Genomic DNA, 16,039 nt, shown 5'->3' on the forward strand with positions numbered 1-16,039 from the left:
ATGCTCTGTTGACTGCTGTAAGGTCATATAACACTTCATCATTGTCTGTCATATGCTGCTAATTCTTTACTTCATTTCCAGCTGCTTAACACGTGATAAACTTTACAAAGTTGTTTAGATTTCTGTCTCTTACGTTCTAGGTCTCTGCCTGATAAACTGAGCAGATACAAGCTCTCTTGGACCTCAATCAATGCACCACCAGTAATATAGAAACAAGAATTGCTCAGAGCAACTCAAGAAGAGCTTGTCATACCTGCATATGAGATTTTTAAAAAAATTACTGAATATGAGAAAAACACATTACTTGAACTAAAGCACAAGTACTTTCTTATAGGGGTTAAATTTGCCAGTCAATTTTTTTCAACCTAACACTGCCTTTTAAATACTTAATTGGATGGCCTGCAAAGATTGATTTTTTTTTTAATCTTCTCTTATGCTAATAGGAAAGAAATAGAAAAATTTGAAAGTTAGAAATGGAAAAGAGAAAAAAATGACTGGATGATCGTGGTCATGTCAGTGGAAGGCAGGTGTGAAAAAACCGAGATGATCTAACATTTAACAGAGCATCTTGCAATGCATTGTTCTTATTCTAATTTAATAAAGCAACTTTGTAAGCCAAACTAAACATAAATATTTTTTTAAAATACTATTTTAAAAATCATCAGAAAAAGCAATTGTACAAATAGGGCCTAAAAAATATATTCTAAAATTCCATAAAAGAACACTATCCTGGGTGAAAGTAAAGATATATGTGTAAAGGATAACACTCAGCAACAATACTTGGCACAAGTTCCAAAACTATTCACCTATTCTATGTCTTTTTTTTTTTTTGAAAATGCTTTCAGGGTAAGAATTGTTTGTTATATACATTGTATGACATGTAACTAAAATTAAATGGCATTTTACAGTCAGATGCTAGTGAGAAAGTTTTAGTAAATCATTATGATTACTGATTTTACCAGCAAAGTAAAAATCTGGAAACAAAATCCTGTAAACTTGGGGGTTTTTTTTATTTATTTGGCTTTTTAATAAAGCTAGAGACAGAAGAAATCTGAGGTTAGTGGAAGAGATAAGCATACTAAGTTTAAGATTGAAGAAACATCCAAGAGACCATTTAGGATGTTAAGAAAGACTTTGTAAAAGGTGAAACCCTGCAATTCACACTTCAACACACACACACCCCCACTGTAGCAAGGATTTAGAACATATACATAAATACAAAAAAATTGCTTTTTTTTCCATCATGACCACAAAAAACTAAGCATAACCACTAAAATTTTTTAAAATTACAGAAATAACTGAAAAAACTCTAAATTTGAAAATTATTTATTTATAAAATAAACTGAAGAAAAATATAATTAGTTTGGTGGTTCTAGTTCCTGTTCCTAAATTTAGTTTATCTATGCATACAGTATAAATAAACTAGACAGTAGTGATAACGTAGTAGTATTGATGGTATAGTGACAATTTAAACTATCCTTCAAAATCAAGTCAAAATCACTGGGTTGGCCTTTTTAAATCTTATCAGATAGAAATTGCATAATCACTCAAGACAACGTGGGCAACATGGTCTAGTGGAGGGTGTCCCCGCCCGCAGCAAGGGGGTTGGAACTAGATGATCTTTAAGGTCCCTTCCAACCCAAACCATTCTGTGATTCTAACATGGCAACTCCTTCCTTTTATTTTTTTCCCTTCCAAGGAGGGATTACAAATTTTCATTTAATCCAAAAGAATACATTACAATTCAGGTGTTTTAAAATAAAATGTTTGTTACGTTTTATCTTTAGCAACTTTCATAAGTAGTCATAATTCCAAAGATGTCCCTTAGGAAATAAATCTTACTCAAAAAAAAAGCCTTTACCACTCTGAGAACAAAACCAAGAAAGCTTCAGTGAGTGATTTTCTTTGTTTTGAAAAGCCATTCTCATATATAGAGGAGATTAATTCAGAAACATAATACATTATACATAGCATCACTTTCTAAAGTCACCTGACATTTCTCATTAAAAGGTCAGCTTTAAGTTGCTTACAGTGTTGCCAAAAATAACTTTTTAGGGTGAATCTTTTTAACATGACCATGTCTACAATAATTCTTCCATGTAGGAAAGATGGATGTCATTGGAACATCCACTTAAAATTACGACATAAAAGAATTTCATATATATATAAGAATGTCCATGTTAAAGACATAATGCTTTTCTCATTTTATGTCAGAAGTGTTTTTCTGTCAATCTGTGTGAAAATCCATCCCAAGTCACACATTCTGGAAGCTAGGTGTTGTGACAGGGAAAGAAAATCAGTTCAGCACATTCAGACTAAGTTATCACTTGATTAAGATTTCTAAATTTCTAAAATTTAGAACTTCTGTCTAATATTTCTGAAAACTCCATTCTCGCTGAATTTGTTTAAACGTACTTTAACCCCCTCATGCTCTTAAGTTTGCACAGGAGTAATTCCCACAGATTAAGTGAACACAATTCATTTTATGATTACAGGGGTTTATTGGGCCTTCCCCTGTAACTTGATGTTTTGACATAGAAAGCGGAATAGGGAAGGCCAACTCAAATGAGAAGCCTCAGTGAAAAGGGGATCAAAAAGCAGGAACAGAAAGAAGTAGAAGGGAAGTTTGAAAGGAGTAAGGCTGAACAGTTCAAGGCTAGATAAAAAAAAAGGGGACAATGCCCACAAAAATCACGCTTCACCCAAAACTGAAACCCATTGACAGTATGTGCTCTGTACACATGACTTTCATTAACTTTGTTAAACCAAGAACAATCTGTATAGTTGATCAAAAGACTCCAACTTGGCTGATGAATCATGTGAAGGTCATCATCCTAACACGTAACAGAATCTGTTGTTTTGCTTAAGTATTTTACTTAAGCTCTAGGAAATTTAAGAGAAAACTGCAATTCTTGCAAATTTTGCAAAGCCATACAAAAAAAAGTGCAAGAGTAAGACTACCTGTGCAATTCAAATTCTATCATTTTGCGATAATAAACCATAGCTGTCTAAGTTTCAAAACCATTTTTCTGACAAAATCCATACCTCATCCAGTGCCAATCAGTGATGTTTATGACTAATTAAGAGGTTATTTGTTTATAGAAGTTCTATGTTGTTCCTTGCAGAATTTAGAAGATGTAAAGAGAATTACATACTTAAAGGAAAACTGGGTCTCACAATTGAGGAAATTAAATATTTTGCTTCTTTTCTCTTCCCTGATGAAAAGTTCTTAATTCCTGAATTCATTTTGTGGTGCCTAATTTGAGATTCACACAAGTAGCAAACTCAGAGACAGTCTCTGCTTTCAAAGAGCTACATGCGCTAAATATTTCAGGAAAAAACCACCCTTTTTAGTCTTCTCACATTGAACATTGAGAAGAAAATTATTTCTCCGAACTCTATACCTCTTATTTACATCTGTAGAATGAAGATCACACTAACCCTTCTCCTACCACTGTTGTGACAAAGCAGATCAATATCTGTCCTGATCAGCACAGTGCTTCTCTTCTATAACACCTTAGAAAAATTGACAGGTTTATCTCTGGGATGAGTTTGAAAAGCATGCAATAAAGAGACAAAGCCACATTAAACAATTAGGAAAAGGAAGGTATCAATTAGCTGTGTTTTACAACTGCTACTGGGAACTTACACAAAAAGACAGAATCAGAAAATATTAACCAAGTTTGAAGATGCATAAGCAAAGTTTCTGTGGCATTTCACAACTTGCCTTTTCATAATTCTAAAATTTACAAGTAATAATAAAAAAGATTACACAAATTAAGATCTATTTCTATATACAAAAATAGTACATTCATCTAACTACTTTGAGACACCTGCTTATTATTGGTATATACAATAATCTGACAATTACTTAAAAGCAATGCTTTTGCACTTCTTGTAAATTTCTACAAAATGAAACAGAGAAAAACTAAATAAGAAATAATTAAACAAAACATGGTAATGGTACTCTAAATTTAGTTGCAGAACATATAAAATGTCACAATAGCCTAAAATCTTTAAAGTCTAAACGTTGCTCTGACATATTTGTTAGAAGATGAGAATGGAGAACTACTACATTTTAACTTGCATAGTCACTGAAAAAACAGGTTTAGCTTAAGTATAAAAGAGGCAAATTAGCTCAATAACAGCAAAACTTACTTTGTCAATGTAGTTCTAAAGCAGGTATTACTGAAAAATAATTACAATTGTTTTCTGGAGAAAATGGACACCTTATACATACACAGATATAGATTACAGATGTACAAACATCTATATTTTGCATATATTTATACACAAAATGCTAATATTACTGGGAATGGAAATTCTGCCTAAAGCTTTGAAGTATGCATAGTTTATACTACATTGCTCTTGTTGCTGGTTAGAGGGGAAAAAAAAGTATCTCTAAACACACATGGACATTTAGGAAGTTTCCCTATAGAAGTTACTAGCCCACATAGCACCAGAAAGAGTCCAAAGGGAAATTTAGCTGACCTTATGCTGAGTAAACAGGAATTAGAAAATTCTGCATCCTGCCCTTTCTGAAATTTTATTTCTACTCCACCGTACCAAACAAGTAGGTTGAGATGAGAAATATAAGAACTACTTCAGGCAGTATCTTGCAAAACTAAGCACTTAACTGGGATTGCAATAGGCTAGAAGGGCACAACAGTCTGATTAGCCCTGAGAGAAGGCAGTGACTTCCACCAACTTCTATTGTTTCTCCCATTTGAAGATCATACAGAATTTCTTTACCCAGCTTTTGATATCTTCTGATAATAAAAACTTTTTTTTTTTTTTGAGACACGGAATATGAGTAAACAATCCTCTTTCATGCCTAAAGAATACGGTGCTCCGATTTCAGCAGTTAATTGCAAACAACAATTACACATTAAAAGCTTTCTATATTGATTTCTGGGAGTTGAGAAGACAGAGTGGGGTGAAATTGGGAAAAGCAAGAGGAGAGAGATACTTCTATCTAAAGTCTGCTAACTGCCATTATGCTAAAGGTCTTGAGCAGATCCTTTTCCTTAAATAACATATTACATGTTACTGTGATAAAAGCAAAAGCAAAATCAAAGCAGCATAGTTATTTTAGGAAAAACATTGAAGTTTTTAAAGGGCTTTATTTCCTGTGGGAGTTTATGTCACAATTTGGAATAATGTTTTGATTAAATTTCTAGGACAAGCATCTTTTATTTATGAATAGTATTTTCAAACTTGTAACGCTATCTCAAGTGATCAGTACGAAAAAGAAAAACAAATAAAGCCCAAAGAGCCTTAGAGCCTCTCTCAAAGGTCATCACTGGATAGTTTTGATATGATGTTTTTCTCTTCAGCCTAATTTAAAAGTTTTTGGAAGCACAACAGTCTACCCAGTCCAAGCAAAATTCAGATGTATACATCTGAAGTTTAAGATGACTACATAACTTCAAACTAAGCAATGCTATCTTTTAGCTTCCCTTTGATATGCTTCAGCCAGGAATCACTCATGAGTGACCTTAGTGAAAGGAGTGCTATGTCACCAACTGCTAAGAAATGGAAATGTTCATCATCAACTCAGAAAACTCATGTTTTCTTCTTGAAAATCACCTGGAACAGGAAAACACTACTTTTCCAGGTCTCTTTTCCTCTTGCACTCAATTCACAATAGCAGCCTCTAGGCAAAAAAAATGAAAACTGGGGATAATCCAAGAATGGATATAGCAAAATAAACTACCATGCCCTTCAGCTTCCCCTCTATCTTACCTCTCAAAAGAAAGACAGATCATTCATTTATCAAATCGCTAAGACAAAATTATTGATTCATTGTTCTATATTAATATCTTTAATGTTTTTAAGGAAATCCTGCCTATATATGCAATTGCTCAGAATATCAACTGCATACTGAACTCACAGCTTTGCTCTACCTTCACTAACTTTGAGGGCTTATCTATGATTCAATTGGTTACTTAAAATCAAGAAAACATATATATACATGTGTGTATATATATATACACACAGTTACAGGATATAAGAGCTATCCTAATATGCATTTCAGGTTACTGTAGTGTTAAGAAACAGAACTATGACAAATAAGCTACAGCCAATTCATCACCTGTGAAGAAGTTAGCACAAACATTATAAAATTGAAGTTAATAGTGTATTTAATATTCTCTTCCCTAGGACTTGAAGATTACTCTGCATTAGTTTACTGTATATGCCTGTATATTTCCATGCATGTGTGCATATGCACATAATTTATTTTGAGTGGCAATCTGTACTGGCATGGAGAAAGCTAAGTATGGGCTAATATCACAGGCCTGAAGAACTTCAAATATTTAAAGAAAGCAGCTTCTTAAGGAGCTGTCTATTAATCATCAACCAAAAGTCACATTGGAATTATAAACATTATGCAGTGGCCATTCCCTTGTCCTTCATTTCACTCAACAAACAACTACAGTGTGTTTAGTAAAACACATGACAAAGTACCTGTGCCTGCTACAGTATTACTAATTAGTGTATCTATATCTAAATGTATAAATATATATTAATACAAACATATATTTATGGATATCTACTTACATTTATACACAAACTCACTGCATGTTTGGATTTGCATTTTGTTTAATTATGAACTATTAAAGCCATATGTAATTTCAAAATTTAGCTTGCAATTTTATCTGGGTCCAGACTAATTCCTATTGAAATCAATGAGAAAAAACCAAACAACAAAACACCTCCCCCAAAAAACTCACCTTTCTCAGCCTCCCTGCAAAAGCTAGCATGTTAAAACTGTCTTTATCCACAACAAATACCACCTTATTTATTTCTGCTAGAGAAATATTTATCAGTAAAGCTGCCAAGAATGACTTGACGTATGCCAGAATCTTCAGAGCACCAAACCGCTATGCATTTTTTAAAACAAAAACTTGCAATTGTGCAATTTTTACTGTTTCTAAAGAATATTACTCAGAAAGCAGTAAAACTTGAACAATTTCTGGGAAATTGTTATAGAGGTGGTGTTATTAAAAATCCACAGGGTAGACTTCCTTAATTAGCATATTGGTCTTCAAGCATTTAATTCCTTCTCTATCTCCTCTACTGTAAAAAGAATTTCTTATCCATGCTTCCAAGAGTCTATTTCAGGCACTATCAATTCTCCTAATCCCACAAGCTGTGTCTCAATATCTTCATATGGCCAAAAGCCAAAAGAAATACACTATTTACCTGAGAGAAGTGAAGGAAAAGAGAATTCTGGGAACAGCTCAGAAGCACGAGATGACAATAGCTCTCTTCAAGCCCCACCACTCTGCTCTAAAAAGCAACTGAACCGCTGCCCAGCTCCCAGGGACAATCAGTTAATGTCAGCCTCAAAGGCCAGAAATAAGGATCCCCTAGCATAATGGCGCACTACTGCTTGTCACATGACAATCACAACAGAGAACATTCGCCTGAACCACTCAGAAGACAAAGAATGTTCAGAAGAACATATAGCCACATTTCTATATTTCATACCTGGCCTTGTTCCACATCTATTCCTGTGATCTTATCTCCAACTCGTATTTGCTACATTACATTTCATTCGAGCCCAACTGCTTCTTATCCCTTTCAACCATCAGCTTTGAATCTTCAAATATTTTTTTTTAATACAGTGCAATCAATTTTCCTAAGTATATGAAAACAGTCTCCTCCAAAGCATTTTTAGTTGCCTTTCAACACCAACCACAAGGCAGATGCCAACAGAACTCCTACCAATTGATATTTTAAATGTTCTGATATGTTCTGCAGCACAACTCCTTGGGACAGATGCCAATTGGTTTTGACATACAAGGTACACTAATGTATTACTCAAATTCAGAGATGAAGACATCTAGAATATTGCTTTATATACATGTTCTTAAGAGAAACGTTTTCAAATTCAGTATTTTTTCCTAGAACTATATATATCAGTAGCTGAGTATCAGCTGCCTTCAAATATTACAGACTCAGAACACAAACCTTGATTATAGAAGTTTTCTGCTTAGAATTTTTGATCACTGCAAAGACATGAATTAAAAAATAGGTATCATTGATGTTAATTCAACCAGTGAACATATTAATATTTTTCTTTTTACTTAGAATATCTTGAGTTTCATATATTAAGGACTTAATTAAATATAAACCACAAATTTTAAAGAGTCTTATAATCTCAACATAAGAGAAAAGAACAGATTAGCACGAAGAACTTGCTAATGTGCGTTAACGTGTTGCTAGCAAGTTTACTGAAAGGCATTTCTGAAGCAGATCAAAAACGCTCAGTTACAAAGGGTGGCAGGTGTACGTGGATAAACCTGCCAGAATTGCTTGACAGTGCTGACAAGTAGAACTTACTATGTCAACTGTGTCAACATATTGCCCAACTTTAGGGAGGGAGGGGAAGAGGGGGGAGAAGAAAAAAACAAGACTACCAGGACCCTCACAACAAATATTAAACTCTTATATGAATTTGAATTTCATTTTTATCAACGTAACTAAACATTTGCCTCCTATAGATGGTATAGTTTCAAGACTTCTTTGGCAATTTGTTAAGTATAGGAGCAATCAACATTAAGCCAGATTACAATCTTGTACGCAAAATTCATCAGCTAGTATTAAAAAGAACCTAATAGGAAAAAAAAAAAAAGTTTTCTGAGTCTCTGAAATCAGACTGTTATTCCAGCTGGTGCTGAGAGTCGTCTAAGTATTTGCTTTCAGTTGAACAGGAAAACAGCAGGTTAAATTCACAGAGAAAAAAACAAATTTCCAAATTTTCATATTGGCTAATACCTTAGCTTTTCAAAACCTTAATTTTAAAATCAAAGGAACTTTTCTTTAAAAAATTTATCTACTTTTTTTCTCTACTGATGACCAAATACCTGCTAGTTTAATTTGTGACAAATTACAGTCACAATAATAAAGTTCTGTATTCATCTAAGATGTATCTCACTGACCAAACCACAGAAATAATACCATTTACTGTTGTTTTCCCTGCTAATTCAAATTTACCATAATTTGTAATTTCTTACATGTAGACAATTTAAATAAAATAATAATTGTAAATTGAACTACATTTCTCACTCCTAAAAAATGACTTGGAGCTATATTCATTAGCTTTAGTGTTGCTGTGCTCATGCAATACAGTAGTTTCACCAGACATACTGTGTCTAAAGTATAATCTTTCTCCTGACTTAAGTGCTACAGAGACATCGACCTGCAGTTCACCAGAAGCCACTCCACCTTCATTGATGGTAGCCAATAAAAAATTAGCAGCTCTCCCTTTAAACAGAATGAAGCAGCAAAATGAAATTTCAGGGCTGACTATAAGGTGCCCTCTTTGAATGGGACTGAAAAGTGCACAGGAATGCACATATTCAACAATCTCTTAAAGTCATGGGAAGGGGGTGTGTGTTTCATTTTTTTAACTTTGTTTCTAATACTAGTGTCAGTCTAGATGCTATTCTTACCATCCTGATAAGTTAAAAATGTTTAAGAGTTCATACTTTGTTAGGAAAGCAATTACCTAAAGAGAAAGCATATATGAATGATTTCACTGTATTTCAAAACAGAAATTTTCAATTTGTCTGAGGCTAAAAAAGCTAACCTAGAAGAAATTTGAGATTCACTTCACGTTGTATAGATATAACTGCAAGTGCATGCTCTGCTTTTTTCAACTGAAAATGGATTTCACACCATGACAGGTTTCATTCTGCATTAAAATTGCAAATCTTCTATGTGGCCCAGTTTCAGCTGCAATTGATCTGCTTTGTCGTCATAGATTAAAAAAACAGTGAAGGGCACTGCAGCTTTAAATATTTCAGAGCTATGTAGCTAGTAAATAGACTCCATTGCAATATGGCTCTGAAGGTCGTGTCCTATTGTCTCTTTTCTCTGCAAATATTTTGAACATCATAAAATGGTTTATTTTATACAATACCTCCCTGCCATTTCTAAATCACATCAATTATATTAGGCATTTCCTTACTGGAAAGGACAGATACGCCACTCTTTCCATACACACCCACGCTGCTTCTAGATGTATTCGAAACGTCCACTGTGACTATAACAGCAGGGTGTACATATCAGACATATACAGCTTTTCACAGGTACACCTTATGCAAATAGACTCCCTGTTAAATCCCACCACAACATAAGGACAATTAGTTATTTCAATAGTGATAAAATAATTAACCAGATTTCAGGTCAAGAAGCATCTTTGGTTAAAATTAACATGCCAGTTAGAAAACTGAAGCCAGAAATTTAACATCTCACATTTCTCACGTGGGGAGAATATGAAAAAAAAATAACATGCAGCACCAGGAGAACGTAGTCTGCCAAACCTGTTTTTCATGAAGGAGGGCTACTACCTTTCAGATGCTGAAAATAAAGAACAAAAAACCCCAAAAAGCTCAGTCACATTTAAGAATAAGTTACAAGAAAAATAAGAGTGTAAATCTTAAGCCAGAATTTGGAATCTTTGTGTATGCAGCCTTAGAATCAACCCTACTTCTTTCATACCAAGTGACTATTCAATACAAATAAGAGTTACGGAGATACTCTCAGATAGAACAGTAACATGAAATATACCCCAGCAAAAAATACAACTTTGATAGCTGTCACCATGTAGAAGGTGCATGTAGTCATTTACCTGAAAAGGCAACAGATTGTTGCCGTTGTCCGTCCTGAATGCGTTGTCTTCCATCCAGGATTTGGGGGTTAAGGGTGCAGCTCGTGGGAACTTCGGAGGGGCAATGACATTGCTGGAGAATGGTTTTTTAAGGGGTGAAATGGGATTGAGGGGGGAGGGTACACCGACCCCCACTCCCACACCGACCCCCACTCCAACTGCCCTTCGAGGGTCCCTACCAGCCTGCAGCCCACCCCAAGGGTTGGAAGGTGTACTCCAAGCTGCATTTTGATGGTTATTCCAGCTGGAGGAGGAAGAAGAGGAGGCAGAGGAGGAAGACGGTTTGCTGGTCATGATGGGCTGATGGCTGTAAGCAGCATTTCTCTGAGCAAAAGGCGCCTGATTAGGGCTTACAGGTGACCTCCGCTGCTGCTGCTGCTGCGCTTGCTGCTGCTGCTGCTGATGTTGGTGGTGTTGAGTCTGAGCTAGGCCAATTTGAGGCGAGAAAGTGCCACCAAATACAGGGTTGACATGGTGTGGAAAATTCTGGAAAAGCATTGTCCCATTGACTGGAGTAATCCCTTGGAAAAAGCTATCATCCACTGTGTTTGTGGTCCCTGTAGACCAGGTGCTGCCGAAGGAGGGAGACAAGGAGGTGCCGGCTGCAGGTTCTTGTTGAGGCTGGTGAAAGCTCAAGCCAGGCAAAATGGGAGACTCCATCTGCATCTTCTCCTTGCTATTTTGGGAAGGAGCCGATGTGCCGATACTAGTCACTGAAGTGTTGTCTTCTGGTTTGGGTGTCTCCGATGAGATAGGTGTAGAGGGGGCTTCTGCTGAGTTTGGATCTTGCTGCTGCTGCTGCTGCCGCTGCTGCTGGGGCTGGGCTTTGCTTTTGTCCATCAGTAAATCATCCTGCATGGTTTGCGCAGCTGAAACAGTAGGGGAAAAAAACCACAAAGACAGATTATTAGCATTGTCATTCATACACAAACCAGGCTGTGTTAATCATTTGCCGGCCAAAAATCTCGTCCTATTGCTACTGCTATGCTACAGCAAGTTGCAAGGCAAACCCGTAATCCTCCCCCTCCCCCATTTAGGAATATGTAACCTTTGATCATGCTAGATTGCCTTTAAAATATTTTTTAAGATGCTTCACCCTTTTTGATGCCTTGTTTCCCTTCAGTCTAAATGAGAGATGTGCTTATAGGGCAGAGATATACAGCAATTTCGCCACGTCTCTTTTCTCTTACACCGGAACTCAGCGCTCTCACCCTGCAATGAGAAACTGATTCTGGTTCCTGTTTTTCCAAGCACCCTCCTCCTCCACCTCCTCCCCCTGGTTATTTGCATACGTCAATAAATACTGCTGCGTCCTTCAGCAAGGTTAAAAAGACACCAGTCTTCAGTCTTCTCCACCCCCTTTTCTATTAGGGGACCTTTAAAGGAGCCGGATACCGATTTTCCTTAATTAACAAACAAGCTTTCAATTATTTAAATTTGTCAGAGAGAAAGCACACACGAAATCTCGCACTGACACGGGAGCGGTTCTTAGCTGCACAATCGTTCTCTGGCCTTTTTCTGCCGCACAGCTCGCTGCTTGCTTAGGGCATGAGAAGCGATCACAGTGACGGGGCGCGGGGGGGGGAGTGTGTGGAGACACTTGACGTGCAAAGCCACCGATGGGTGTTATATTTGCCTTCGGTGACCTTACGATCTTTCCATGTAAAAGGCAATTTTACATCAAAGCAGTCCTTTGCTTAAAGGTATTTCTACTCGCTGTATTTCTATATATATGAAATCAGCAATTTGTTCATTGGAAAAAAATAAGGTCGAAATGAGCAGATGTGGGAAGTATTATTAGTCTGATGTTGCTGATGCTTCCACAATGAAAATAAAAATGGAGCAAATTGAAATATCGAAAATATAGACATGCCACATTTTAAAAGCCATCTTTATATGCACAAGACAAAGACTAGTGATGCAAATTATTTGCTAAATCAATACATATGTTTAAACTTTAAAAAGTAAATGTATGTAGAATAGTTGAGTCTTATATCTGCAAGAAATGGTGCTTCATATGAAATAGGACAGATCATACAATTTGATTATTATTTTGAAACACAATACTACTAATGCATATACCAGACATCAATGAACAAAAATTGTATGAAACTAGAACAGGAACCACCACATTTTACAGACTTTTAGTCAATTGAAGAGATCATTTTAAATCTCAAAAGTGTTTTAAATGAGCCAAAAATCACTTACTTTGATTAAACTAAGTAAAAGATGGTTATCACTGAATACTTGATTTCTATTGAGTTACTCATATGACACGTACATTCCTAAGATTACATTTTTTTAGGATTTTTGTTTTAATGTAACAAAGTAAAGTTAGGCCAAATCAATTAACTGTTTAAGAAAGGTGGCAAAGAGTGGAATCAACAACACTCTCCTTTCTGACACCAATAGTTTTCAGATGGTCCATGTATATCTAACTTTTCCTTTCCTTCCCTTTCCCTTCTGAGCCACACACACACTTTTTAGTTAAAATTAATGTCAGGAGAGGTGTCTGCTATCAGTTAAGTTACTGCTCATGGTCCCTATTGTAAACCGAACAGCAAGGGTTCATGAACAGACTATGCAGTGAGACATTAAGGCAAGTTCCTAAGAAGAATGCATCTGTAACAGGCAGCTCTGCTGCTGGGGGTGCAGAAAACCTTGCAAGGCAGTTTAAAGCAATACTGCAGTAAGCCATAATATACCAAGCTCTGTGTAGCTTTCCATTAGCTTCATTTCTAACAAAATCGCTATTACTCCTAAGGCTGCATAAAATTACTGATGATTCCACACCACAGACAGAAAAAGATTATATTTATCCCTCCCCTGGTTCTGAGCTATCAGTACAAAAATATATTTAGAGAGAAAAACATAGCAGCTGAAATGCTAAAATTCTGTCGTCAATAAAGTATATTTAAATCAGTTAGTCACCAGGTTATCTATAGTGGCTAGCACAGCAGTTGCTTCAAACATGTACCTTGACTTAGATAGTTGTTTCTGAACTTTGTCCTAAGGACTGCAATCCACATTCATTTTCATATTGCTTCTTAAAGCTAAAAATCACTGCACAATTCAACCCTCTTGTCAAGGTCAAGACCTACCTTTAATGAATGAAGCCAGTCTGAATGGAAAAACACTGGATAATAAATTACTTTGAAAGACAGGCCAGCCAATGTCTAATGTTGGACTAATATGCAGTACCTCTTGATATTTGCTGGTGTAAGTATTTGTACAAATTTACAATCCAGTACAGGAAATCTATAGCCCCATAGCAATACCAGCTCTGTTTGCATGCAGTAACCCACGCAGTCAACACATAAATTTTTAAGGAACAGTTACCTTTGGATTTTCTGTATTTAAAGATCAACAAAATGACAGTATATTTATTTTCTTCTTTCAGGTTTGGTATATGACCAGTAGTCGACCACTCTGGCAAGAGCACTTTGACAACTGGAAGCTTTCAGCGCATGCTCTCCCAAGGAATCATGGGGTTTGAAGTCTTATCTATAGATGGCATTTACTGCTGCCTATCCTGAAAGGAAGAGGGCTCGAAAGGAAAAAACCATACGTGCACACTCCCTCTTTCCAGAGAAAATTGCTGCAATCTGAATCACCAGCTCTGAGAAAATAAATATCTGTTAGATTGAGCTGAAAGTAATTAAATAAGAGCTTTTAACTGTTTAATTTATAAACCCAGATCATATATCTACCTATTCAGAAAAATAGCTAGACAAAGAAATAGTTCTAGTATTTCCAAACTTCCTTCCAAACTCCAACCTTCTAGTATAAGAAATTAATTATAAGCTTATACCAGCTATAAAATATACAGCTATTACAAAGGAGATTGCGTCATGTTGCTTAGCTGAAGAAAATGTTAAATAATCACCTATCATAATACAATTTCTAAAAACATTCTGAAACTTAGTGTGAGTACAAAAATTTAAAACAAATCAAAATCAGCATGTATGCAAAAAGTTGTACTATTTGAATAGTTTACAACTTCCAAGTTACCACTTTTTCATTACTGAGTTATTGTTACTACACTGAAAATTCTAACAAAAATAAGCTACTCAGAAAAAAAGGTGCAAATTTTACTATTTAACATTCAATCTACTCTGTACCCTGTGGTTCCACATTTCAGCTACCTCCCTTCCACTACCCACCATCCACATATCTCCAACCTCCACATCAATACACAGCCTGACACGAGTTCCTCTCATAAGATATTAATATTTTGATGATTAATTTAGGTTGGGTAAAGTTTTCAGAATTTTGTTTACTGGCACTTGTATTCTGTCTTGTAGTGGTCCATGAATTATTATGGATATTTATTCTGGGAAATTATTCATAATACTAATTATTCAGGGCTAAATACTAATGTTTGTATGGAAATTACATAGTTGACATTAGAAGTGTGAAAATATCAGTGTTTAATAAAATTGCAGGCTGACTTTTCAAAGAATGAAATATGCACAGCTTTATGGGTGAAAGAGAGATGACTAAAGCTGAGAAAGATAAATTAGGGCAGTTGAAAATGGGTCGTTAAAACACTTCTGCGTCTGCTTTCTGCAGTCTGTTTATGTTGGACTGTATGATCTGCCTGCTTTAAATCAATGCTGTAATTAAGAGTTTCTCAACACTTGCTCTAACTTGTTTGTGCTACTCTGAATCATTAAGGGCAGGGAAAACTGCCTTCTTACTGCAGTTGAAAATACCTCATTTGTTGAAATATCCCAGGTAGCACAGGGCTGGCTCTAGGTATTCTATACCCCTCCTTTATGTCCCTATTTACTTCTGGGTTATTGCTTTTCAGATGATTTGAGGATTCACGTGGAAGGGACCACACCCTTGCTGTCAGTTCTACCCAGGAGCCACCTGCACTTTGTAGATCAATTATTAAGATAAGGAGAGTGCTCATTATGATATTCACAAGTGGAGAAGCACTCCAGAACCAGAGAAAACCAGGGTGTAAAGACAGTTTTTGATCAGCTAGCCGCTAGAAGAAAAACATTTTTTTGTTTCTACTAGCCAATTCTTTTGTAACTGGAAGTTAAAAGATAATAACAACAGCTGTATCGGAATACAAGAGCTTAATTCAATCTGGTATCTGAATTAATTGACCTGGGACAGTTCCAAAGAAACAAATGTAAGAAAGGCCCAAATAAGCCTAGCTAACTCAATTAACATTGTATTGAGTGTATTTTTATTTTATAAAATTCATTATGAAGCAATTTAAGCTTACTATGACTAACAAACTATGCTAGTCTTTTTGCCAGAAAGTGAATATTCCAACTAGCTTGAAGGTTAAAATGAAGTATTCTGTTACTGAAAAAATGAGGTTTATTGTAGAAACATTTT

The 16,039-nt window shown here is 35.7% G+C and overlaps 1 protein-coding gene across 14 annotated transcripts in view; it reads right to left on the minus strand.

Moving 5' to 3' along the window:
* The window catches only part of CPEB3 (cytoplasmic polyadenylation element binding protein 3), a 96,565-nt gene that overhangs the window by 76,684 nt on the left and 3,842 nt on the right, over window positions 1-16,039 (minus strand). For 8 of the 14 annotated variants that reach the window (XM_075758221.1, XM_075758219.1, XM_075758217.1 and 5 more), the window contains exons 1-3: window positions 14,021-14,145; window positions 11,778-11,893; window positions 10,643-11,550 (exon numbers count right to left, since the gene is read on the minus strand). In XM_075758221.1, coding sequence (XP_075614336.1) covers window positions 10,643-11,539 — 897 coding nt within the window. In that variant the 5' untranslated portion in view covers window positions 11,540-11,550; window positions 11,778-11,893; window positions 14,021-14,145. Of the gene's footprint in view, window positions 1-10,642; window positions 11,551-11,777; window positions 11,894-14,020; window positions 14,162-16,039 lie in introns of those variants that run through there. The other 6 variants (XM_075758218.1, XM_075758213.1, XM_075758223.1 and 3 more) reach the window with 4 other exon arrangements.

The sequence above is a fragment of the Balearica regulorum genome, chromosome 7 (assembly GCF_011004875.1).
Source record: "Balearica regulorum gibbericeps isolate bBalReg1 chromosome 7, bBalReg1.pri, whole genome shotgun sequence".
NCBI classification, from domain to species: Eukaryota; Metazoa; Chordata; class Aves; order Gruiformes; family Gruidae; genus Balearica; species Balearica regulorum.